Below are 26,385 nucleotides of genomic sequence, written 5' to 3'. Positions count from 1 at the left end.
GAGGCAGAGGGTGGGAGCCTTTCTTTCCTCATGCCACCCTGACTGCAGCTAGAGTAGGAAGGGAAAGTGGGGGAGGAGCCTCCCCCTTGGCATTCCACTTAGGCAGGAGACTTGCCCCACCCCTAAATAGGTCACCTTTCCTGAAGCTCAGGGACAGGGCAGCCTCAGCCTTGGAGCTGTTTAACAAATAATATCACTTTTCTTTTTTATAGCCTGTTTCAAGTCCTAGGTGCATTTGACTTTTCCAATCAATCTAGGAAGGTGAGTATTATATCTATAATTATAAAGAAAAAGAGACAGGAGCCTGAGTTGCCCAAGGACACTCAGGTAGTTATGACAGCAGTCAAGTCACTCTCAGTCCACGGATTTGCCCTTAGCTCTGTACGTTTTACACCCTCTTGTATCCCCAAGTGCACTTACTTGATAGCACCCACAGCAGCAATAGCCCCAAATACAGCTGGTCTTCCTACTTTTCCGCCAAAACCTCCACCCACCCGCTTGACATGACAGGTGATCCTGTTGATGGGGATATTTAAAGTAGAGGACACTGTTTTCTGTGAAAGATAATGAAAAAGTTTTACAAGAAATGGCAAAGAAGCCTTTTGTTGCCTGAAACATCACAGCAATATTCATCCACACCTACTGTCAGAACACAAAAACAAAAACAAAACCGAAACTAAGATAATGTAAATCTGTGTTGCAGAGAGCTCTGTTGAGTTGATAAACATCATCAATCTTACAGGACAGCCTTTCTAGCCGAAAAATAGTATTTTCCAGAAAGGAAACTGTCAGAGTCCTAGATTCCTGTCAGAGCTGGAATCCTAGCCAAATGCCTAGATGTATGTTCCAACAAAGTGAAAATCAGCAAACTCCTGACAAGTTAGTAAAGAAGATGTTTGCAGCTAAAACCTAGAGCACTTTGAGACTGGGATAATGAAAATGTACTGTAAAGTGATGTGTTTACTCCAAAGGCTATCTGTAATGATTATTTAGAGAAAAAGCAAGTGCAGATATAATTTAGTGTTATCCAATCACAGAGCTCATTTAGGCATGCTGCAAACGAATGTATTCTTTAAATCCGAAGTGACTGTGGTTGTTCTTTTTCTTTTTTAAGTTTAATTTTATTAATTTTATTTAATTTTCATTCCAATATAGTTAACACAGTGTTATGTTAGTTTCGGGCATAAAATATAGTGTTTCAACAATTCTATACATTACTCAGTGGTCACCAGGTAAGTGTGCTCTGAATCCCCTTCACCTCAGCTGTTCTTATACTTACTTGACAAGACCAGAAAAAAAATAAAAGAATTCTGGTATCTTAGCTGTTCCACTGATGTCCAATATTTGGACATCAAGTTTCTACAGGAAAAATGGCTACCAACTGTGAGCCTATGGGGATTGAGTGCCATGACGAAATTAGGAAGTTGGAAAGGAAGGGCGATCCTGGACCTCACCTGCACGTGGGCTGGATCCTGTGTTGATACATAAATGTCCAGTTCTTTGTCCTCTGCCTTTGGAATAACAATCACTCTTTGTGTTTCCATGTAGAAATGTTCCTGGCCTCCAACATGGACCTCTCCTGTTAAGTGCAAGCAAAGGGAAATTCCTGAGAGTGTGTGTGTTGATTGGAAACTACCATGTTGAGGAATTCCAAAGCAAGTAAGATGTGGACTGACCAGTCTGGATTTGTCCTGACCAAGGAATTGATGGATCAGGCATTTGTTCTGTGGCAACTAAAGGCAATCTGTTTCAGACACCATAGTTTTGTATAACAAGTTGGAAGGGTCTGGCTCCATTCCTCTGTCCTTAACTAACCAAAGTGCTAAGGATTTTTCTTCTATTTATTCTGTTGCTCCCTGCCCCCCACCTCTAAAGGCAACACACATAATACCCCCACACCCACACTCACAATTTGAGAGGAAGAGATATAAGAGAAATTTGGCAAAGTGCTGAGTCTTTAGAGGATGCCCTTTCCTAGGAAATCACATGCTCTCAGTGTCTGCTTTGGAACAGAATCATGCAAAGGTTCTATTAAATATCCTGAATTGCTTACCTTCAACAATTTGATCGACTTTTTCAAATGCCTCCTCAATGTTTCCTTGTTCAAGTTTTTTTTCAGGGCATAGGAATGAGTTGTGCTTTATGGCATCCTAAATGATAGGAATAACCCAATTAAAATTTTTTTTTCTTCCACTGACATTTTGTTTCTTAGTCAAAGGCCAGTAAACTCCCCAAAATAGCCATCTACTGGGACACATGAAGGGAGTCATCAAGCAAGGGAGTACTGGAGTAGTGGGCTCATGGCAGAGACAAGATGGGTGTCTGAAGGATGTCTTCTAAAGTGCAGGGAAAACCAACAAGGAGTAGAGAAATGTTAAGAATTGAGATCTGGGGATGCTATGATGGCCCATGATGATAAATACTCATTTCTCATTTTCAGTGTGGATTTCCAGGGAACAGGTGATTATTAGTATTATCCCCATTTTACAGATGAAGAAACCATGGTTTAAAGAGGTTAATGAATTTACCTAAGTGATGCAGCCAGGATTCAAACCTAGCAGTTTGGTTCTAGAAACTGTAGTTTTAGCCACTACCCTTACAGCCTCTCATACCTACAGTCGTTTAAATAAATGAATGAATGGATGGGTAAACAAATATTGGTATGTATAACTATTTTGTTATATACTCTATTCACAAAAGAAATTTTTAGCTGACTCTGGACAGTCCTATTCTGAGAGAACTGCAGATCTCTAACCATTCTGAATCCCAGGATATTTCCTGGTTTTTCTTCTGGGTACTATTTCCCCCTTGAGGAAATGGGATTAGGATTGAAATCTCAAAAACTGATGTTAGGATCCTAGTACAACCCCAGGAGGGATACTGAGCCAAGAAAAATGGTCTGGACTTCTTGCAAACTTGGCAAAATGGGAATTTGGAACAGAATTGATTTGGTTTAGAAAGATCAAGAAACATGACCTTTTTAACACTTTGACTATTGAGCAAGTTGTGCCTTTTAGGCACATTTAAAAAATGTCAAATGGTTCACTGGGGCCTTTGAAAAAAATTTATTTTCTATTACAAGTGCACAAATAAGAAAGCTTTTTGCAACTCAGTTACTCTGAACTTGCCCTTCATTGAGTTAGAACCTGAAAATCCCACTCCACATCTGAATTTTCTATTCTAACTTCATTCTTTCTGCTTTGGTAATAGCATTTGCATTCCTTCAGCTAGACCCAAAAGTAAGAGTTGAAATTTCTGTGGAATTCCATCATGAAAGTCCCACTGTTTTGGAGGCCCACCTTGAAAACACGATTGTTCTCAATATCCATTCTCATCATCTTTCTTCCCCAATTTTTAGTGGTCATGTAGTCACTTGGGATAAAGTCTACATTTCCCAGCTCCCCTTGAGGTGTGGTATCTGACTAGGTGCTAACCAGTGAGATTATGGGAAGTGTCCTTAAAGGGATGGGATATGCCCTTCTTCATCACCTCATTCTCTTTGCTGTCTGGAATGCGAACTTAATAGCCAAAGCTACAGCAGCCATTGTGGAGCAAAGTGTGACCTAGAGGGTAGAAACCATGCTTGAAGCAGTCACTAGATAGAAGGATCCAAGATCCCTGACACATAGAACCCTACATAAGCCCTGGACTGATCTTTTCTGGACTTTGTGAATGTGAAAGAGAAAGAAACTTCAATTCTTCATTTGTTTCTCCACCCCACCCCACCCCTGTCATTTCTTAGAGCCAAAGCTAATTTCAATTCATACAAATAATATCTTCCAGAGGAAGCTGATCTTTCCAGGGCAAGCCAGTGGCAAGAAAAAATTAGAATTAGTGTTGCATTAAGAAATTTACAAGGGTGTTTTTGATTCTACAACTTTACGGAAAGAAACCAGCCAGCACTGCTTACATTGATGGTGAAGATTATGGGCTCCAGATCTTTGTAGGTGATCTTTATCTTTTCAATTGCTCTCTTTGCCTGTACATCTGTCTCTGCAACCACAGCACAGATGATCTGGCCCACGCAAAGCACCTGCGGAAAGTACATGCATGAAGCAGGTAGAAAAATATCAGTAGGAATAGTCTTACTTCACCCTTATCAGTGGCTGGTATCTTTGTTATTATTGTTTGTCAATAAGGCCACAGTGGAGGTCACATTCAACTACATGTGTTTGGCTTAAAATGTTTTAATTAAAAAAATAATTTAAAGAATACAGATGATTCCGTTGGCCATTTTACTCAATGAATGTAAGCTCCAGAGTGGATGTGAGATTGGTTGTGACCTGAATGTGCTGTGTCCTCTGTCAAGCTTGGTTCACATGTATAATATTTATGGTATCATTTGTCATTTTAAAATTTAAAGATAAGGAAAGTGTTTCTTGTACAATATCATCCCTGTTATGAGCTGCACTGTGTCCCCTCCTTCTTCCCAAATTCAAATGTTGAAGCCTTAATGTCCAGTGTGACTGTATTTGGAGTTAGGGCCTTCAGTGGGGTAATTAAGATTAAATGAGGTCATAAGGGTGGAGCTCTAATCCAATATGACTGTGTCCTTATAAGAAGAGGAAGAGATACCAGGGAGGCTCATCCTCAGACAAAAGTCATGAGAGGACACAGTGAGGAGACAGCCACCTGCAAACCAGGAAGAGAGGCCTCAGGAGAAACCAAAACCTTGATCTTGGGTGATAGGCCACCAGAATTGTGAGAAAATGAATTTCTGCTTTTTTAAAAGTGGCCCAGGTTGTGGTATTTTGTGATGGCAGCCTGAGCAGATGATATAGCTCTTAAATAACAACTGACCTCTTCATCTGGAGTTCAACCAAAAGAACAGTGAGCCATTTCGTGGCTGGAGGAGAAACAGTCTGTGTGACTCATTGAGAAGTGACAATAATAGCTAACACCTACTGAGAGCCTTCATGTGCCAAACACCATTGTAAGCATTTTACGTGCATTAACTCTTTTAGATCCCACAACACCATGGGATTGGTGCAGTGATTGTTCCCATTTTCCAGGTAATGATACCCAAAGGCACATGGCTAGTGAGTGGTAGAGATGGAATATGAACCAAATTAGCCTGGCTCCAAAAGCAAGTATTCAGTGAATGTTTGTAGAATTGAATTAAAATGTCAAAGGTGGGAAAAGCAACTTTATTACAAATGGAATGTGTAAAAGTAAGTGAGGGGTGGGGTGGGGGTGTATCTGCATGGGGTTGGTTTAGGAAAGGAGAGAGTTCAATACAGAAAACAGGGAGTGGCTGTATTTTTTGCACTCTCCTTTTTAGGTCTTTCTAGCATATTCTATCCTGATACAGGTCAGTTCCTACATTTATTCTTTAGACGAGGGTAAATTGACTCAAGAGCATACAGTGGGAAAACTAGAACTTGTTTTTCTGTATGTTTATTATTTCCCTTTTACTGTGAAATTTCATGACTCCAGAAGATTTAAGTCTGTCTGAATAAAGATTTTAGGTGTAGAGAGAAGCTGGAAGAATCAGCACTTCTGTCCCGCAATGTAGGGGGCAGGATTGAAAACCAGCTGGAGGTGGTAACTTTGTGATTATCTGCACAAAGTCATCTGAGAAAGCATGCTCTGTACCTCATCTACAGCCAACAATTTGTCATCCTCGGCACCATTGGTGCCTGGAATGTCCTCAGCTGTTATCACATCAACCACCCCAGGTAGTTCAAGGGCCTCAGACAAATCAATTGATCTGAAAAAAGAGAAATATTTAAGAAGTAGAAATCAGCAAGCTTTGAGGGCCCCAGACCTGAGGAAAGGATAGAACATGGTTGAAAATAAAAAATATATAACAACTGTCCAGCATAGGTCCCAACCAATAAAAGCTAACCTGCCATATGGTCCAGAAGGCTGCCTTCTGGGTCAGGGGTAACACTTTAACTATAGGAGAGGACCTGGGGGAGGGGCTGTGTGGCTGTGGCAAGGGAAATTCTTAGGAAGCTTAGGACAGTAGGCATTAGCCCTTCAGAAATGCAGTATTTCATGGTTTTATCAACAGCTGAGTATCATCCCTACTCAGAATTACTCCTTTGAGCCATGACTGAGGCTACAGCAGGGAGATGAGGTGTAATGAGGTTAGAAGAGAAGCAAGGAGCCCATAACTGCTATTTTTGTTCTCTCTTTCATAATGGTCATTTCCAGATACCCTCTCTTCCTCCTGCTGGTGACGGTGCCCTTTTCTTTCTTCTTTCAATTTTAGGTTCTTTGGGTTTAGGACATGGCATAACAGGTACATTCCTCAGAGGGAATCCACAGGTGTGCTTTTAAAAGTTTTTTTTTGAAAGCTTTCCATTTACTTACATGATTTTTGCATGGGCTTTTGTACTGGTCACCAAAACCATGAAAAGTTCTCTATCCACCATAGGGATGTCATCACAAAATATGGCTTCACCTGTAGCATGTTTAAGACCTGACAGGTGCATGATGGGGCGTCCAACTGGATCTTGGAGGGACTGGTGAGAATCCACACTCTGCAGAGGGAGACAAGAGTTGCCCTGGACAATTCAAATCTTCACAAGTGGCCTGGATGATTACCAACACTCTTGATTCAGGATTGAGAAATCAGTCACCCTCAGACCACAAACACTGGAGTGGGTCAGATGATAAGTGCAAAAATTCAATGATGTCACTAGACTGGGGAATTGTCCTGTCAGTTATGTAGCAATGCCAACGTTTTGGCAGAACTGTGAAGTAGGTGAAAGGGCATCCTAGCCTCTCCTTTCGGCATTTTCTTTTCCCAAGTTGTGCCCCTGTACTGCTTTGTTCTGGAATTCAGAGGTTCTCCTTGTCCAGCTTTCTTACCTTTTCCATGACCAAACTGTTTACATAGAAAGTGATCAAGATGATGAAGTCTAAAGTGATACAATTCCAGAGGGTGGGGAACCAAAATCTAAGCTAAAAGCTTGAGTGTCAACTTGAGTAGTGCCTGGGGCAGGGGAGAGGGGAGGGGAGCAAAAGGCAATGGAGTCCACCCAGATCTAGACCACAGAGCCTTGGTTGCCCCTGTAAGTGGCTCAAAAACATCACTGGGAGGATAAGAAGTTGGAGAAAGTGTTTATTTTGGAATTCTTTTCAGGGAAGCTGTGTGTGTGTGTGTGTGTGTGTGTGTGTGTGTGTGTGTGTGTGTGGTATGTGTGGAGATGGGGTGGGAGAGGGGTTTTGTGCTAACAGATAATAATAGATACTTTCTAAATTGTCCTTCAAGAAGGGTGGGTTCAGGTACTGGCAAGGTCCTTGTTTTGCTGACTGGAGATGAGATATTTGCAACCAGGGCTGGAGGCTGAATCTTGCTACCCTCTTATTCAGTCCTTCCCCCATACCTGGCTTGGGTGCTCTTCAAACAAATGCCCAAAGAACATGCATTCCAGGATACTATCAATGATTAGTCAGATGGTCAAACCATTCCAGGTTGGTTCAGCCTTGAGTGTGTGTCATGGTAGCTCAGGCCCGATCTTAGATCCAGCGTCTCCCTGACTTGGCCTAAACAAAGGGCAATGTGCCAGCCCAAACTAGAAAGTCAGAACTGTGAATCACAACTCTGAAGTGCTTGCTTTGTTCACATAACCATAGCTTATCTCTTAGTTTCTACGTTCCAGTTACATTATACTCACTGACCTGGTACCTTTGGACTCCCCGGGGTCCTGTGACGGGGAAATCTTCTAGAGCACTTAGGAATCGGTCTGAAATTTCAGGATAATGATGACTGTCCTGAAAGACCATTCAAAACAATAAAGATAAACCAATTAGTCTATGATTAAACTGGGCTTTGGCTTGTGTGAAAATGACTTGGTTGAGGTATCCAAGAAACTGCAAGGCCAGGGTATCCTGGAAGACCAAAATCTACATCATCTCCCCAGGGTCTCCTTTTTTATGAAGGTGTCTTGCCCCCCCTCCCTTTCCACATACTGAGGAACTGGATGGACTGGTTTGAATCTGATCCCCTAGCCACCCAGAGGAGGGAGAGGCCTGTCAGTGAGCTGGGAAAAGGCAGGACAAGCTGGAACACTGGGGGACAGAGACACCATCCCAGAATGAGCTGGAGTTCACTGTACACAAAAGAGCCCACATCCTGCTTGTTTTTCTCAGCAACTCAGCAGTTCATCAGTAAAATTGAGAAGGCTCTCTGGGTGTCTGAAACATACCAAGTGTCTTGATTCCGAAATTAAATGGCAGTGATTATTACCCTGGTGAATGTGGTTGGTCAGGGTCTACGTCCGCGTAATGAAAATTGAACACTTGAGGTGACTTGAGGAGTGTTGGGGTAGGGTGTGGTTTGAAACAGGGGGTACGAGGTAGGGCGAGGGTTATAATCCTGGTCTGGGAAGGAAATAGAGAGTGAGAGAAAGAGAATGTTTTGCCTTGCTTAACTTATTCCAGAAGTATACAAACAAAACAAGCTAGGACGAAGCCACTTAAATATTTGCATACAAATAAAATTTTAGTATGTTTTGAAAAATAAAATTTTATTTTACATTTTATGTTGAATATTAAATTTTAGAATAGGCAAACCTAATCTGCCATGAAGCAGATGAGTGGTTGCCTGGGGGCAGGGGTGGGAGGCCAAAAGGTACTTTTTGGGGTGATGAAAATGCTTTATACCTTGTTTGAGGTGGTGGCTACATGGGTTTACACATCTGTTAAAACTCATTGAGTATAAATAGGTGCATTTTATTGTATGTAATTATATTTCTTTAAAGTTTATTTTATTATTTTTTAAATTGTTTATTTATTTTGAGAGGGATTGAGAGAAAGAGAGAGAGAGAGAGAGAGTACAAGCAGGGGAAGGGGCAGAGAAGGGGGAGACAGAGAATCCCAAGCAAGCTCTGCACCTTCAGCACAGAGCCCAATGTGGGACTTGATCTCACAGACTGTGAGATCATGACCTGAGCCAAAATCAAGAGTCAGATGCTTAACCCACTGAGTCACCCAGGTGCCCCCAGTAAAGCTTATTTTAAAAGAAAAAGAAATCGCACACTGGAGGCAGGGGCACTGTAACGTTTCATTGCTCAGGGCATGTAGTGAACATCTGTGAACTGAAGACAGTGTGGCATCCTGAGCCTCATGTGGTAGCCCTTCAGGGCTGAATCCCTGAAGGAAGGAGGGCTGGGAACTGACAAGGCCTGACTCAGAACAGGTGACAGGTCATGCACAGGCTGCCCACAAGACAGTTTGCAAAAGTAGTGGAAAAGTTGGGAGCTATGGCTGCAAGGGGCACATAAAAGCCAGAACACTTACAGACACTTTTACAAGTTTCTTCAATTCCTGCAGAACTTCTAGGTAGAATTTGAAGAAGAAGCTGACCACCAAAGTCCTCTTGAATTCCACTCTTCCCCCTGGAGCCCAGCCTGGGAGGGAGACCTCTTCCAGAAGCAGCCTGCAAGCTTCCTCCAGCATTGGCTCATTCCAGGGCCTGGTGGTGTTGGAGGTGGGAAAGGGACAAGTCAAAGGGCAGTCTCGATCACACGGCATGTGCCAGCTACTGGATAATAACAATTTAGAGAACCTGGAGTCTCCTTTTATGAGTTGGAAGGGAACTCAGAAATCATCTAACCAAGCTCTTTAGGAAAATCGAGGCCTGGGAAGCTGCACCAAGTGGCCTGAGGGTCATGGCAGGGTGAGGATGGGCCCTGTTTCACTGCAACATGAACCAAGCATGTTCAAGGGCCAGAACATGCTGGAACCAGACATTACACAAACAGATCATGAGGGCCAATTCCATTATGAACCAGACTGGCCTCTACTGAGGGAGAAACAAAAGGTCCCCGCACAGCAGCGGCACTAGGTACACTTGGACCCTGCCTGGTGTGGGTCTGCAGGAGTGCTGATGTGCACATGAGAACTGGGGCAGAGCACAGTCATGGGTCATTGTTGTTGTGGCCTTCCCCCAAGGAGCAGCCCCTAATTAGTCAAAGTCAAGTGAGGTTTGCTTTATAAGCAAAATTGCAGAAAGAACAAGCAGTGATTCTATATATAGGAGTATCTTCCCAGGGCATTAACAACCCTTGCCAGAGCCAAACTTCTACTTGTTCTTTGTTTTTGATGTCAAGTTTCACCTTTGGAGTGCAGAGTTCATCGCTTACCTCCCTATGAGCTGCTGGCAGGATTTATGTGCACCAATTGTGGATTCCCCAACCCCTCCATAGGAGAGGCTCAGCTCCTTGATGGTGTCTGTGGCTTCTTCGAGAATAACTCGCATGCCAGCACTCACATCGGCCAAGGCATTTTGCTGGCACTGAGCCTGTCGGAAGGCTGACACAAATTCCCACTGTGGACACAAGAACCACTTGGGGTTACTTGACATGTCAAAAGTGAGAGCATGGTTCCTGCTTCTTGGTGCCACTAATTAATCACTTAGACTCCATCTAATGGGGCACAAAAGGCACTTGGCACAATTAGAGGACAAGTTGGCTGGCTTCTCATTCATAGTGAGAATGGAATCCATCCCCAAAGTCCAATGCCCTTAAGAAACAGGGATCACTGTGCACTTTTCCTGAGGCCAGGATACCTGGATCATTTCCAGGTGCTCTTATTTCTAGGTGCTCTTGCCTCTAGTCTTCAGATGCCTCTGTCCTCATGAGGATGCAGGAGCCCTCCCAGCACAGGCATTTTTAACATTCATTTATTTTTGAGAGACAGAGAGAGACAGAGCACAGGTTGGGGAGGGGCAGAGAGAGAGGGAGACAGAATCTGAAGCAGGCTCCAGGCTCTGAGCTGTCAGCACAGAGCCTGATGCAGGGTTTGAACTCACAAACTGTGAGATCTTGTCCTGAGCTGAAGTTGGAAGCTTTAACTGAGCCACCCAGGCACCCCAACACAGGTGCTTTTAAATGCGATTTGCTTGATGTGCGAAAGAGACCCACTACATTTTTGGTTTGTAGAAATGACTGCTTTTCCACTTTGCAAAGGTCATAAAAGAGTTGAATAGAACTTTGACAGTGCACTAGGGAATCTTGTATCAGGAATGAGAGTCGGGAGGATAATGGCTGCCCCACTGGGGTCTTTGGCACCGTGACCTGCTGATGTTGCAACATGAGGTTAATGGCGAAGGTCTGTGCCTCAAGTGTGTTTCCATCTGTGCATCCACCAAGGGTGCTGTGTTTGTGCCTGCCTGCTTTTCCGTCTTGGGCCTTCCCCGATGCACTTTGGATTAGAACACATTTCAAAGTTTCCATTCCAAAGGAAAAATAAATGAAGATCAAACACGCTGAAAACATGACTTAACATGAGACCTCCCACATAACTAAGCTAACTCCTGGCTTTTCACCATTGTGTGTGTGTGTGTGTGTGTGTGTGTGTATGTGTGTGTGTTGAATTGCCTCTCTCTGGGGAGACCATCCTCTTGGATTCGGGTATGGTTTTGGGGAGAGACACGGAGCATTGAGTGAAGACAGAGGCCCCACTCAAAAGCCAGCTGGGTGGCCACATCAATCCCAGACATCCTGTGTTAGCAAACATCTGGAGGCCCTCTTGTTTCTGTGAGCTGTTGGGGTTAGCTAGAGTGGGAAGCGGGGAGACCCTGTTCCAGCTTCCACCTCTTTGTGGGTCAGGCGGAGAAGCTCGTCCACAGCCAGAGAGCTTTAATTTCCGCCTCCCAGAGTCGATCTGTAGACATAAAGGGGTGTGGAAGCACAACCACACGCCCTCAGCAGGCCCCACCCCACAGCTGAAACAACAACCCCAAATCACAGCCCGGAGCTGCTTGCCCGAGGGTGTCTGAGGGCTTTGGTGCTAGGCCAGCCCACAGTGGACAGGAAACAGATTTTCAGAGCAGTCATTTTCCTTCCATCTGTTTTCAGATTTCTGAAGATGACTGCTCTCTGTCATGAAAAGGGAAAAACAAACTCTTAAAAGCAACCAGCAGAATTCTTACCTTTTGAGAGTGCGGGATGTACACAGATTCCAAAATTTCCTCTGGCTTAAGGTCTGCACTTGCCAACCCAGCAAGAAAATGGTCATTTAGAGGGATCTGCCGTGTACCTTCTGTCGAAGAAAATGACATTTCTGCACGGTTGCAGTGAGGAATGCCGGATTATTCTGTACTCTTAAATGTCAGCAGCAAGGAGGAAAAGGTCACCTCCCTCTGCACAGAGTGATGCAGTCCAGGGCTCCCCCACTCCCCTGCACAGACAGGACTAGCAGGGCCTCTTGACATTTACTCGTCTCTGCATACGTGCTATGTGAACAGGGTCTCCTGCCACCTCCAAGGCCTGTCATGCCTGCACCATTTTCATCTTCAGGCAGAAGCTGGTTAACTAAATCTAACTCATTCACTACTGTGATCAAGGTAAGGGCATGGCTTCAGCGGAGACAGAGTTTATTTCCACTATTAACAGAGCTCAAGTCATTGCATTTCTTTTTGTTCTTGCTGCTGCTGTTGGCATCTAAACTGGAGACCTACATCTTTGAAACAAAGTGAGCAATTCACAAACCCTCCGTTTGGCCCAGTGTTATAATTTAGTGGTCAGAGCAGGGCCCTCCAGTTTTAAAAAGTGGTTTGCGGCTCCGCAGCAGGTGCCATGAGGAGATCAAACTACAGCCCAGCGAATCTGAGATGGATTCTGTTCGTGGCAAAAGAGGCAAAATGCTGATTGGAACGTAGGGGTAGTTGAGAAGGAAGCAGGAGAACCCCAGATGGAGCCCCTGCTGACCTTTGCTGGCCTGCCCTGCTGCTAGGTCAGTGAGCTCATCTACCAGCACCAGAGAAACATTGAGCTCAGGGTGGAGGTGGCTTTGGCAGAGCTGGAAAAGCACAGACCTTAAGCCAAAGGTAACCACCAACCTCCAGTAGAAGAACACTACTGCTAATGTAGGAGAAGGCCCTGCATGCAGGCCAGGATATCCTTGCTATCCTGATGCCCCAGATTCTTGGCTTCTTCTTTTCTGGTGTTTGGGGGTCAGGTTGGGGTCACATTCAACCACAGGCGGGGAGGACTCAGGAAAATGGCTGACCAGGCCAGGCCAGGCCAGGGTGAGGCCTTTCCTCTCCTCCCTCCTGGGCGGGCCCCATGCAAAGCTGAATAAGGGTGTGCGAGCTTTTCCTCTGCACAAAGGCTCTCCCAGCACTTCCCACCAGTTAGGGATGGGATCGTATTATGGCCAAGAAACCCCTTGGGAGGGTTACATTGCCTGTGATATAATTCCTGGTTGGATACACCCCTGCAGTTCATGTGGGGAGCAGATTGTGATTGCTTCCCTGCACCCTAGTGCCTGGGTCCGGTCCACCCATAGGAGGGGTAAATGACTGGCTGGCCAAGTGGGAGGGACAGAAGGAGTGTATATTTGATGGGTTATGGGTGAAGGACCAGGAGAAGTGATGGGAGGGAGAGCCAGAGGCCCTGGAGAGGGAGCCTGATGCAGATGATGGTTCCCATCCTGTGCCTGTCTCTACAAGTGACAGCTGGGTGGTTGGTTGGACTAGTCATGCCGTGTATAAGATGTCCAATACAGCCTGGCATACAGTTAGTGCCCAGTAAAGGGGTACGTCAGCATTCTTGGAGCAGTGGAGGCAGGGAGAGAGCTGAGTGTTTCCAGGAAGACAAGGGTAGTGTTGCATGGAGCAGCCCCAGGGATTGATCCTTTCAGCCAGCATGTAAAATTCATCATTGTCTTCCTTCTGTCCCTAGAGGGCCCATGGTGTTTGTTGTGTGTCTTCCCCAGACTTGTGGCTTCTCACACAGCAACTGAGGGGAGCAGGAATGAAGGAGAGTAGACAACAGTCCTCAGACAGCAGACAGCCTTCACCTCAGCCTCTGCACACCACCCCTGGCTGTCACACGGCTATGGTGGGGTGAATGTTGTGTGTACATCGGCAGTGGTGCCAGAAGGAAGCACTAGCCACTCCCTTGTGTCAGTGTGCCTTCCTCTAGGAGCCTGAGCTTCCCATGGTGGATTAAGAGGCAGAGATCAGCGCTCTGACTTATACCAATTCCTTAAAAAGAAAGACAAAAAATCTTAGGTGCAATCTAGAATGTTCTGGGGTAGCTTACCTTCTGATATCACATTGAGGGTAGCATTGCCCACAACCAAAATTGGATTCAGATCCGAATAGCAATGTCGGCTTATAACATGTCCCCCTAAGGACTAAAAAGAAAGAGTTATTGCCTTGGTCATTCTATTCCTCAGATCCTAGGCCCCACAGGCACCTGCTTAAGGTCCTCTTGTAGTGAAAGTGTCACAAGGGATTTTGGTCCTCTTGGTAGAGAGACTCCATTCAGACAGTCTGGAAGGAATCTCTCACCCACTACTTTGGATGGGACAGGAACTGATAGTAACCAACACTCACACAGCATTTGGTATGTTCTACTTCTTTACACACATTTACTTACTTTTTTTTAACCCAGTGAGACTGATGCCATTGTCTCCATTTTTCAGCTGAAGATACTCAGCACAGAGAAATGATGAAATTTGACCATGGTGTCCCAGCTAGGAAGGGGCAGGACTGGGATTCCAACCTAAACAGTGGGTCTCCATGGCCCATTCTGAACCACCCCCTACTCAGCCTTGGCCACAGCACAGATGGCTGTGGTATCAGCTACAAAGATGCCGTCCTGCCTTGGGTACACAGGACCTCAGCCACATCTAACTCTGCCCCTGAAATGGCCAGACTTCATACAGGTGTGTTGGGGTTCTGGGCATCTGAGAGACAGTTGCCCCTTCTTAGATCTGGTTGAGCCTATAACATCTCAGAACTTGGGAGGAAAATGGCCATTCAACCTAATACTCTCCTCCCCACATAGTGATGGAATCTACAGTGACCATCTTGGTTGCTGAGGGCTGGGCTGGAACATGGGTGAAGACAGGGAATCCCCGATTCTCTATCAACAGCTTGATTTTAAAGTTCTTGTTTCCACTGAGCTGAATTCTGTCTCCCTGGACTTTCCCCTATCAGTCATACTTCTACCTCTACCCTTTGTGGTTATATCAAATAAATCACATCTGTCTTCATGAGTCTATAAGTATTTGAAGGCAGGGGGTCTGGGTGGCTTAGTCAGTTAAGCGTCAGACTCTTGATTTCAGCTCAGGTCATGATCTCATGGTTTGTGAGTTCGAGCCCTGCATTAGGCTCCATACTGACAGAGAGGAGCCTACTTGGGATTCTCTCTCTCCCTCTCTCTCTGCCTTTGAATAAACTTAAAAAAATATTTGAAGGCAGCTCTCATGGTCTCTCTGACTGCCCCAACCCCCACCATTCCTCTTTCTGATGTGGTTTCCAAGCCCTTACTCTCCTGCCATGATCTCCTTGCCAGGCTGCAAGGTGTCAGAGTTCTTAACAGGAAGAGAGAACATTTTGGAATCATTTGAAGAGCTTTTTCACGGAACTGTCTCTTCCCCTGATTCCTCATATGCCAAGGATCTCTAACACACCATTTGGGGTATGTAGAAGAGGGAGCATGCATATTTTGAAAACCTATGTCTCTTTTGCTTTCTTCTGAGGTCAAAACCAGTCAGACTTCAAAGTGTGCCTCCCAGATCTGTACATTATTCTCTAGCTGTGGTCTGAACAGTATGGAGTAGAGAAAGCTACCCTCTTTATTTTAGGTATTATACTTCTGTTAATACAGCCTAAAACTAAATTAGTTTCTTCGACATTCTTATCATGAAATGAGCAAAACTGTGATCTCCTTTTCTCCCACCTACATTGTCACTTGGCTATTCTACTGAACTTGATTTAGACTTGTTTTTTAAATATATTTTTAATAACGTTTGTTAAATATTAAACATTTATTTATTGTGCCTGTTGTTTCAATCTGCTGAGACCTTTTTGCATAATGATTCTGCCAGTGCTTATTTCAACATTTCAGTGAGCTTAAGAAATAGGTGTAGGGACACCTGGGTGGCTCAGTTGGTTAAATGTCCAACTCTTGTTCTTGGCTCAGGCCATGATCTCGTGGTTTGTGAGTTCAAGCCCCGCATTGGGCTCTGCACTAATAGCACAGAGCCTGCTTGGGATTATCTCTCTCCCTCTCTGCCCTTCCTCTCTCTCTCTCTCAAAATAAATAAACTTAAAAAAAAAAAAAGAAAAGAAATAGGTGCAGTGTGCCCAATGATTGGCCCAGAGGACATACCGCCATATTCCGGATCTGCTGTCCTGCCAGACTCTTCAGGTGCTTTAGGAGGGCTCGGTATGTCTGAGTTTTCTCCTCTGGAAGCTCGGAAACTTGCTCAGCCAAAATGTCCTTCACTTGGGCCAGACTGCAGCCAGCACCTATTGTCAGTCCTAGAAAAGAAAAGTTTTTTAGGTGACATTGGAGAAGCGACTGAATTATAATCCTGGTGCTGGGCCTTAGTGTACAGTTGGTACATTGGCTCTCCACACTGGGTGTACAGAGAATCACTGGGAACTTAAAACAGCACCGATAGTCTACTCCCAGATCAATTAAAACAGAATCTCTGGATGGGGCTCTTTCAAAGTCTCCCCAGTAATTCTGTGCAGCCAGGATTAGGAGTCCTGGGCTGGTCTATACTCTCCTTTGGACAAATGCAAGGAAAGAGAGGCTAGAGAGAAGAAATGACAGTGACAAGTAGCAGGTGGCAGACTCTACTAGAGCTTTCCTTGACCCCCCTCCTAACTAACCACAGTGAAGCTATGCAAAGCTGTTTTGTGATTAAGGGGAATAAATCTGACGGCATTAAAATAATTGCAAAGGTCTTTCAATTGCCCAGATCATTGTCTATAATTACTAATGCTTTGACTGCTGATTTCCACCTCTACAGGTAGCCTTGAGACTCAAAATCTTTTACAGGAGGGGCACCAGGTAATCAGAATGAACATAGCCTCTGGGAAGAGCTTCCCGAAGTATTATTTTGGGTATTATTGGGTCTCAGGACATTGGGAGTCCCCAGGGAGGGGCCAGAAAAGCAGGAGCGATGGGAAAGCATCCAGAAGGATTGGGGCAACGCTATGTGCCACCTGAAAAAGGAAGTAATTAAAAATCAACAGGTGTTGCAGGCATACTTGTGAGTATAGGCAGGATACTAGCACCAGCTTTGGGGTTTCCCCACAATAGGTATGAAAAAAGTTCAGACCAATCTTTGAAGTGAAGCAATCACCCAAGTCATCAGGAGATCACTTAGTTGGCCTTCTGAAATTAATCCTTTACTTCCTCAGGTTTGTAGAATGAGTTGCTCTCACGTACAGTCTGATTGGACATCACTTCCAGGGCTGGGTTCTAATTGCAGTTAGTCTGTTTTCATAATGTCACAGGCTATGCTTTGAGTTTTCTCTTGTAGATTAATCTTTGAGAATATTTTACCCTCCCATATAGCTTTATCTTTTATCAATATTAAAAATGTACTTGGCACAATACTTCCCCCACCTTTGCTAACATACCCACATAACACATAATATACCTGTGACTTCAATAATCACAGCCAACCTAATTGATTAGGGAAACTACTCTCTGTTCTTTATTATCCTTATACTAGGCAAATCTTGCCTGAAGGTAACTAAACTGCTACTCCTTCCTGGAATGTCTCAACCTAGAGTCCTTACCCTATTGCGGCCCAGTGTTTCATAAAAGGCACTCTGCAACATAGGAGCCCATCCCAGACCCATCAGCGATGGTCTGCTGCTTCCTCTCACCACAGGGTCCACCGGAGGTTGGTCTTTAACTTCTGCAAAAATCCTGGCCATACTTTTGCTCACAGGAGCACTGAGAAGACCAAGCTTGATTCCTGCCATACAATTCCTCCTACCTAATAGACCCAGAGCCTTATTAGTAGGGAAGAAGTAAAAAACAAAAAGACTTTATTTATTTATTTATTTATTTATTTATTTATTTATTTAAAGGTCAGAAGCATCATACAGACCAGCACAACCATCTTTTATTTGATGTAGGTAAAATAGGGCAGTTCAGCCCCAGGGGAGAGTAAAAGTCTAGCTGTCTGCTCTGCTCTGATTCCACTGCTCACATTACCCCCTGGCTTTGGGCGAGCCATGGCATAGCTGCACTGAGAAAATTGTATTTACTGTACTATTCGTATTTTGCTACATCTTTGGTCATAACACCTAGCTTATATTCCAGTAGTTGGAAAGAGCTTTAACTTTGATTCTGAGAATGTGGGTTTTGTTTTAACTTCATGCTTTTCAGAGTTCATGGGTCTATGGGATAAAGATGCAGGGATTTTCTGGAGCATTTAATATACTAAAGATTTTGAGGGAAAAAAATGTACATTAAGTCAAACATGTATGTGATATGGATTAGCATGCAAAATTTAAACAAACATAAGCTGTCACAGAGATTTAACTCCTGTGGGAGGGGATTCTGGGAGGGGGGAACACACACACACACACACACACACACACACACACACACACACACACCTGGCTTCAATGTACCCTTCCCTCACCAGTGTCCTGCCTTCTTCTGGGCCTTAGGAAAAGTTCAAGAATCCAGAGAAATATTCCTGAAGGAACATTCTGCCACTAGAGGGTACTCACACTTTAGTTTTAAGAGGGCTTGAGGAAGGCATACTGTTTCCTCAGATTTCAGAATCTGGCTCTACTTTGTTTGCAGATCCAAACTGAGCAGTCCATTTGAACAACCAATTGGACAGGCCCTGGGGTGGGCCTGGAGGATGAGGAAGGGTGCTAACGGAAAGGGTTCTGAATTGGAAATGGGAGATATGTGGCTTAGTGACCGGGCCACCAGCCAGTTCAGGGACCTTGGGCAAGTTTACTTTCCTTTTGCATCTTGGCTTCCTCATGAGGAATTCCTGAGATGAGGGACTGCGGTTACACTGAGGGATATGAATTGTGCTCTGAAGGGGTCTCTCAGGCATAGACACAGGGGTCCGGAGACAGAGGGATGGTGAGAAGTCTCCCCTTTCCTTCAAACAGAGCATCTTATTTTCATTTACTTATTCTATTTCAGATTTTTTATGGACAGAGAAGTTTGAAAGTGGTGGGTTAAATGATGCCTGGGGTGAAGGTCAGGGAAGGGTTTTCCTGTCTTAACCTTCTGTTTGTACTGGTCACCTCTGCTCCCAACCCACCCATGCTGCTCTCCCTCTTCTTTCCCTTCTGCCTTCACCAAGATTTTGAGTGAGTCTAAGCACATTCCCCTCATTTTCTGAGTGACATTTAGGTGTGCTACTTGAACTGTCCCAAACCTGAAGCTGTGAGGCTGCAGTGCTAGGCAAAACCAGGAAGGGTCCCTCCCCTTGCAAATGGGTGGGGTGAGGTCAGGGAAGGGCATGCTTGCTGGTCTGCAGCACAGTCTAAGTTTGGCTGATGATGGTTAGAAGCCAGGAAGGCGGGACTCCTAGATGGCAGTGATACACCCAAGGTAGGTCCCCTGCCCTGCTTACCAGTGATGCCCACAAGCACACAATGGCCAGTAAGTCTTGACTCAAACTTTCAGTTCTAACTCCTTGTTGTCTAAGTTAAGAAAGTCATTACTACCACTGCATCCCAAACTCAAGTTCCTGGCCCACCCATTCATTCATTTTTTTCCCACTCTTCATTTGTCAGTCATTGAATTGAGCACTTATATGCATGTACTTACACGCTAGGAGGTCTGGGGGATGAGGAGAGGAGTGAAATAAGGTTCCTTGTAAAAGAAGGCAAAGTCCTGCATGCTTTCTTACTACTTTGTGAGTACCACCTTGCCTGATGTAGTAGTATTGGCAGGTAGTGGGCCCTGAAGGATGTTGTAAGTGACTAGAGGTGTTTACCTGGGCAGGTCTTTGTCTCATTTTACCTCTTGCCATTGTCCATATGAAACAAGTAGCATTTGAGTGCCTGATGATATTTCTCCCACTTTCCCCTGCAAGCACCCTCCCTCCTAGGAATTGACTGTTCAACCGATGGATGGCACTAGTTCTCTTACTGTCTTCCCATCAAAATTACACTGCAAATTTATTGTCTTTTGGTCACATAACATTTTATAGGCAAGAATCCTGCATGTGACTAGAAGGTCTTGAATAATATCATCTGAATACCTCATATTCTGCAAAGCTTTTGATGGCAAGGTTTTATGGATGGGATATTATATCACATCAGAAAAATGATGAAGAGCTAGAAATAGACCAGACAAGACAAATGTATGAGGAGGTTTCAGACTACTTGGTAAGTGTAAGTTTAGTGCAGGGATTGGTTCACTAATGCTTTACTAAGAACATCAGGAACTCACCATCACTTGTTTTAAATACCATACTGAGCTCAGAAATCCTAGCAGGAGAGAGGAGAATTGGGTGAACACGTCCTTGAGATTTCATTGCAGGTCCTGAAAAGTAAATAAATAAATATATATGTATTAGACAGATTTAGGAAAGAGAATATGCCTTTTTTTTGGTACTGAAAGTTTCTCATAAAAATATTCAGATACCATTTTTTAATTGGTAATAAATGTGTATAAATATGAAAGCAATGGCCATATTTCCTGCAAAGTAAATTTATAGGGATGTTCTCCCAGTACATGTATTTACTTATTTATACATTCATTATATGTTTATAAAACCAGAAAATAAAATGGATGGGAGGTTCTTAGAAAGCTTTTGCACATTGACACCAGGAGACATATATAAGAATATTCATCATAAGAAACATATAACATATATGAATATTCACCATAAGAAACATATAATCTACTAAAACTGAAGCAGGAAGAAATAGAAAATTTGAACACACTGATTACCAGCAATGAAATTGAATCAGTAATAAAAAAACTCCCAATAAACAAAAGTCTAGGGCCAGATGGCCTTATGGGTGAATTCTACCAAAAAAAAATTTTTTTTTTTTATTTAAAAAAATTTTTTTTCAACGTTTATTTATTTTTGGGACAGAGAGAGACAGAGCATGAACGGGGGAGGGGCAGAGAGAGGGAGACACAGAATCGGAAACAGGCTCCAGGCTCTGAGCCATCAGCCCAGAGCCCGACGCGGGGCTCGAACTCCTGGATCGCGAGATCGTGACCTGGCTGAAGTCGGACGCTTAACTGACTGCGCCACCCAGGCGCCCCCCAAAAATTTTTTTAAGTTAGTTTTTTTTCTTTTTAAAGAAAGAGAGAGAGAGAGAGAGAGAGAGAGAGAGAGAGAGAGAGAGAGAGAGAAAGAGAGAGAGAAAACGCATGAGCAGGGGAGAGGGACAGAGGGAGAGAATTTTAAGCAGGTTTCATGCTCAGCACAGAGCCTGATGCAGGGCTTGATCCTATCATTCTTGGATCATGACTTGAGCTGAAATCAAGAGTCAGATGCTCAACTGACTGAACCACCCAGGTATCCCTACCAAACATTTAATACCTATTCTTCTCAAACTATTTTAAAAAATAGAAGAAGAAGGAAAACTTCCAAATTCGTTCTGTGAGGCCAGTATCACCCTGATAGCAAACCAGATAAAGACACTACTGAGAAAAAGAACTACAGGCCAACATCACTGATGAACATAGATGCAATAATCCTCAACAACATACTAGCAAACTGAATCCAATAGTACATTAAAAAAATAATTCACCACAATCAAGTGGGATTTATTCCTGGGATGCAAGGTGATTCAATATTTGCAAATCAATAAACCTGATACATCACATCAATAAGAGAAAAAATAAAAACCATAGGATCATTTCAATAGATGCAGAAAAAACATTTGACAAAGTACAACATCCATTCATAATAAAAACTCTTGACAAAGTAGGGTTGGAGGGAACATACCACAATATAATAAAGGCTTTATATGAAAAACCCACAGCTAATATCATAGTCAATGGAGAAAAACTGAAAACTTTTCCCTAAGGTCAGGAATAAGACAGGGATGTCCACTTCTACTTCTTTTATTTAACATAGTACTGGAAATCATAACCATAGCAATTAGACAACAAAAAGAAATAAAATGCATCCAAATTAGTAAGGAAGAAGTAAAGCTTTCATTATTTGCAGATGATGTTATACTATATACAGGAAATCCTAAAAACTAATCCCCACCCCCAAATCATAGAATGGATAAATGAATTCAGTAAAGTTGTAGTATATAAAATCAATGTACAGAAATCTGTTGCATTCCTATGTACTAATAATCAAACAGCAGAAAGTGAAATTAAGAAAATCCCATTTACAATTGCATCAAAAACAATAAAATATCTAGGAATAAACTTAACCAAAGAGATGAAAGACCTGTACTTTGAAAACTATAAAATTTTAATGAAAGAAATTCAAGATAACATAGAAAAATGGAAAGATATTCCATGTTCATGGGTTGGAAGAACAAATATTGCTAAAATCTCTACATTACCCAAAGCAATCTACAGATTGAATGCAATCTCCATCAAAAGTGTTAGTATCTCAAATAAAGAACTTATACAACTCAATAGCCAAAAACCAAAATACCAACACCATTTTTCACAGAACTGGAACAAACAATCCTAAAATTTGTATGGAACCACCAAAGACCCAAAAATAGCCAAAACAATTTTCATGAAGAAAAGCAAATCTGGAGGTATCACAATTCTAGACTCCAAGTTATATTACAAAACTGTAATAATCAAAACAATATGGTACTGGCATAAAAATAGACATATAGGTCAATGGAACAGAATAGAAAACCAGAAATAAACCCACAAGTGTTTAGTCAATTAATCTTCAACAAAGGAGGAAAGAATATCCAATGGGAAAAAGACAGTTTCTTCAGCAAACGGTGTTGGAAAAACTGGACAGCTACATGCAAAAGAGTGAAATTGGACCACTTTCTTATACCATACATAAAACCAAACTCAATATGGATTAAAGACCTAAATGTGAGACCTGAAACCATAAAATCCTTGAAGAGGGCACAGGCAGTAATGTCTCTGACATTGACTGTAGCAACATTTTTCTAGATGTCTCATGAGGCAAGGGAAATAAAAGCCAAAATAAGCTATTGGGACTACATCAAAATAAAGTCTTCTTCACAGCAAAAGAAACAATCAAGAAAACTAAAAGGCAACCTACTGAATGGGAGAAGATATTTGCAAATGACATATCCGATAAATTGTTACTATCCAAAATAAAGAACTTATGCAACTGTATAGCCAAAAACCAAATAATCCAATTAAAAGTGGGCAGAAGACATGAACAGACATTTCTCCAAATAAGACACATAGATTGCCAACAGACACACAAAAAGATGTTCAGCATAACTCATCATCAAGGAAATGTAAATTAAAACTACAGCGAGATACCACCTCACACCTGTCAGAATGGCTAAAATTAACAACACAAGAAATAGCAAGTATTGGTGAGGATGTGTAGAAAAAGGAACCCTTGTGCACTGCTGATGGGAATGAAAACTGGTGCAGCCACTGTAGAAAACAGTATGTAGCATCCTCAAAAAGTTAAAAATAGAATTTTCCTATGATCCAGGAATCACACCACTGGAAATTTACCTCCCAAATACACTAATTCAAAGGGATACATGCACCCCTATATTTATTGCAGCATTATCTACAATAGCCAAATTACAGAAACGGCCCAAGTGTCCACCGATTGATGAATGGATAAAGAAGACGTGACACACAGACACACACACAGAGACGCGCACACGTGCACACACACACACACTCTCTCTCTCTCTCTCTCTCTCTCTGTCTCTCTGGAATATTACTCAGCTATCAAAAAGAATGAAATCTTGCCATTTTCAAAGACATGGAGGTAGCTAGACAGCATTATACTAAACAAAATAAGTTTGTCAGAGAAAGACAAATACCATAAGATTTCATTCATATGTGGAATTTAAGAAAAAAAACAACAAATGAGCAAAGGAAAAAAAAAGAGAGAGACAAACCAAGAAGCAGACTCTTAACTATAGAGAACAAACTGATGGTTACCAAAGGGGAGGTGGCTGGGGGGCGGGGGGAGGTGAAATAAGTGAAAGGGATTAAAGAGTACACTTCTCATGATGAGCACTGAATAATGTATAGAATTGCTGAATCACTATATTGCACACCTGAAACTAATATAACACTGTATATTGACCATACTAGAATTAAAATAAAAAACTTAATAATAAAAAAAGAATATTAATAATAGGCAAAACTTGGAAATCGCTCCATGTCCTTCAATAGTAGAATGGAGGAGCAAATTATATGTAGTTACACAATGGAGTCTAGCAGTTACCTGCAACACTATGAGTGTATCTCAGGCCAAGAATGTTGAACAAACAAAGCAAATTGAAGAATGACACTATGTCACTCTATGTGAAGTTCAAAAATATGCTAAGGTAAATGACATATTGCTTAAAGGCTCAAATATATGTGGTAAAATTGTAAATACAAGAAAGTGACTGACCACTACCACATTCAGACTAATGAGTGCTTCTGAGAGGAAGGGAAGGGAAGGGGATGTGGTTTGGGAGGGCTCCCGGGCCTTCAAAGTTCTTGGTAAAGTGCTCATTCTTAAACTGGGTGTAGCTGGTAACTGGGTGTGCACTGTTAATGTACCCATGCATATTTTACAGACTTCCATTATATCTACTCACTATTTAACAAAAACAAAATAAAAAAGGACAAGATAAATTAAATGATAAAAAAGAAAAAAACCCACAGGGTGCCTGGGTGGCTCAGTCAATTGAGTCTGACTCTTGATTTCACCTGGGGTCATGATCCCAGGGTCATGGGATGGAGCCCCACATTGGGCTCCACACTAAGCATGGAGCCTGCTTAAGATTCTCCCTATCTTCCTCTGCCCCTCTCCCTGGCTCATGCACTCTCTTTCTCTCTCTCTCTCTCTCTCAAAACAAAAACAAAAACAAAAAACCCAAAATACCCTCTAATATCTTTTCCCCATACCTCAGGGGGTCATGCTGCATACTCCCAGGGTACAAAATTATATAATTAGATAATCATATCATATGATATACAATGGTATATTATATATGTTTTATAATATACTACTATATTATTTTTATTATAAAGGTTGAGGCTTTTATCCTTAAAAAGTAGTTTTTATAGACTGAGGGCAAAGTAGGGGACAGGAGGACCAGCTTGGCGGTGAGAGGAAAAATGCTGTAATCACTCACCCAGTGAAGTGTTGCCCAAGATGAGAGGGGCCTCAGGATGTTTTGCTTTCAGCTCCAGGAGATCCTTGAGGGTGCCAGGGGAGATCCAGGTAACCCTCTCTCCATGGAAGGTCAGGGTTTGTTTTTCTGGGTTCTTTGCCATTCTCTAGGTGCAAATGAAAATGTGGATGTACATGCGCACACCTGCCATCCTGGCTTATGTGAGATCCAAGTGGAGGTATATTCCTCCAGAGAGATTTCAGGAGTCCTGAAGTCCACTTGACTAAGAAGATACTCACTACACACACTGACTAATGCCTGAACTTCCATAAATAGATATTTACTCCTTTAACTTAAGACTTTTGATATATAGCTCTTTGTAGGCAGGTGACAATATAAGCTGGCACCTGTCAATGACAATTCAGTATAGATTAATTGAACATAATTTAGTATCATGGCCTTAAAAATCATAATTATACCAGGGCGCCTGGGTGGCGCAGTCGGTTAAGCGTCCGACTTCAGCCAGGTCACGATCTCGCGGTCCAGGAGTTCGAGCCCCGCGTCAGGCTCTGGGTTGATGGCTCAGAGCCTGGAGCCTGTTTCCGATTCTGTGTCTCCCTCTCTGTCTGCCCCTTCCCCGTTCATGCTCTGTCTCTCTCTGTCCCAAAAATAAATAAACGTTGAAAAAAAAATTTAAAAAAAATCATAATTATACTAATGTTCCTAAATTAGTATTTTCAGCCCGGACTCTTACTCTGAAATCCAAACTCATATATCTGAATGAGAACTTGATGTCTCCTCTCAGATGTCTAATAGGCATCGCAGATTTAACATATCCCAAAATGAGCTCCTCATATCCCCTTCTTTTTGAAGCTCCCAAAAAGGAACCCCCACCAAAAAAATGCCCTATTCTTCCTGAGCTGTTCCCCTTCTCTGTAAGTGGCCACTCACCTTTCCAGCTGCCCAAAGTGTCAGAGTCAGTCTCTCCCCAGAGACGTCTGTCTCTCTCCCACACACCATATCACAGTCAGCAGCAAATCTCATTGGCTCTCCTTCAAGCTATATCCAGAATTGGCTCTCTTCTCACCACCTACATGCAGGCCTCCATCTCTCAGGATAGCATTAGCACTTTGACTAAGCTCGAGTTGTCAGCCCAGAGCCTGGCACGGGGCTCGATATCTCATGACCCTGGGACCATGACCTGAGCCTAAATCAAGAGTCTGATGCTTAACTGACTGAACTGCCCACAGGCCCTGAGGTTTTTTGTTTTTTGTTTTTTATCATTTATCTTGTCCTTTTTTTATTTTGTTTTTCTGAGGGGCACTTTGATTTTGGCTCAGGTTGTGATCTCACAGTTGTGGGATGGGACCCTCCATTGGGCTCTGTGTGGAGCGTGGAGTTAG

The 26,385-nt window shown here is 43.0% G+C and overlaps 1 protein-coding gene across 6 annotated transcripts in view; it reads right to left on the bottom strand.

Annotated features, from left to right (window-relative positions):
- The window catches only part of AOX1 (aldehyde oxidase 1), a 100,266-nt gene that overhangs the window by 45,514 nt on the left and 28,367 nt on the right, over window positions 1-26,385 (bottom strand). For 5 of the 6 annotated variants that reach the window (XM_045033201.1, XM_045033202.1, XM_045033204.1 and 2 more), the window contains 14 exons: window positions 25,004-25,148; window positions 20,151-20,243; window positions 16,083-16,234; window positions 14,004-14,097; window positions 11,888-11,997; window positions 10,098-10,282; window positions 9,253-9,427; window positions 7,633-7,725; window positions 6,319-6,488; window positions 5,596-5,710; window positions 3,911-4,033; window positions 2,054-2,150; window positions 1,455-1,579; window positions 421-554 (listed from right to left, as the gene is read on the bottom strand). In XM_045033201.1, the coding sequence (XP_044889136.1) occupies window positions 421-554; window positions 1,455-1,579; window positions 2,054-2,150; window positions 3,911-4,033; window positions 5,596-5,710; window positions 6,319-6,488; window positions 7,633-7,725; window positions 9,253-9,427; window positions 10,098-10,282; window positions 11,888-11,997; window positions 14,004-14,097; window positions 16,083-16,234; window positions 20,151-20,243; window positions 25,004-25,148 (1,811 nt within the window). 6 annotated transcript variants of the gene reach the window in all.

Source organism: Felis catus, chromosome C1, assembly GCF_018350175.1.
Source record: "Felis catus isolate Fca126 chromosome C1, F.catus_Fca126_mat1.0, whole genome shotgun sequence".
In the NCBI taxonomy this organism is placed as follows: domain Eukaryota; kingdom Metazoa; phylum Chordata; class Mammalia; order Carnivora; family Felidae; genus Felis; species Felis catus.
This window is presented reverse-complemented; position numbering and strand designations above follow the sequence as displayed.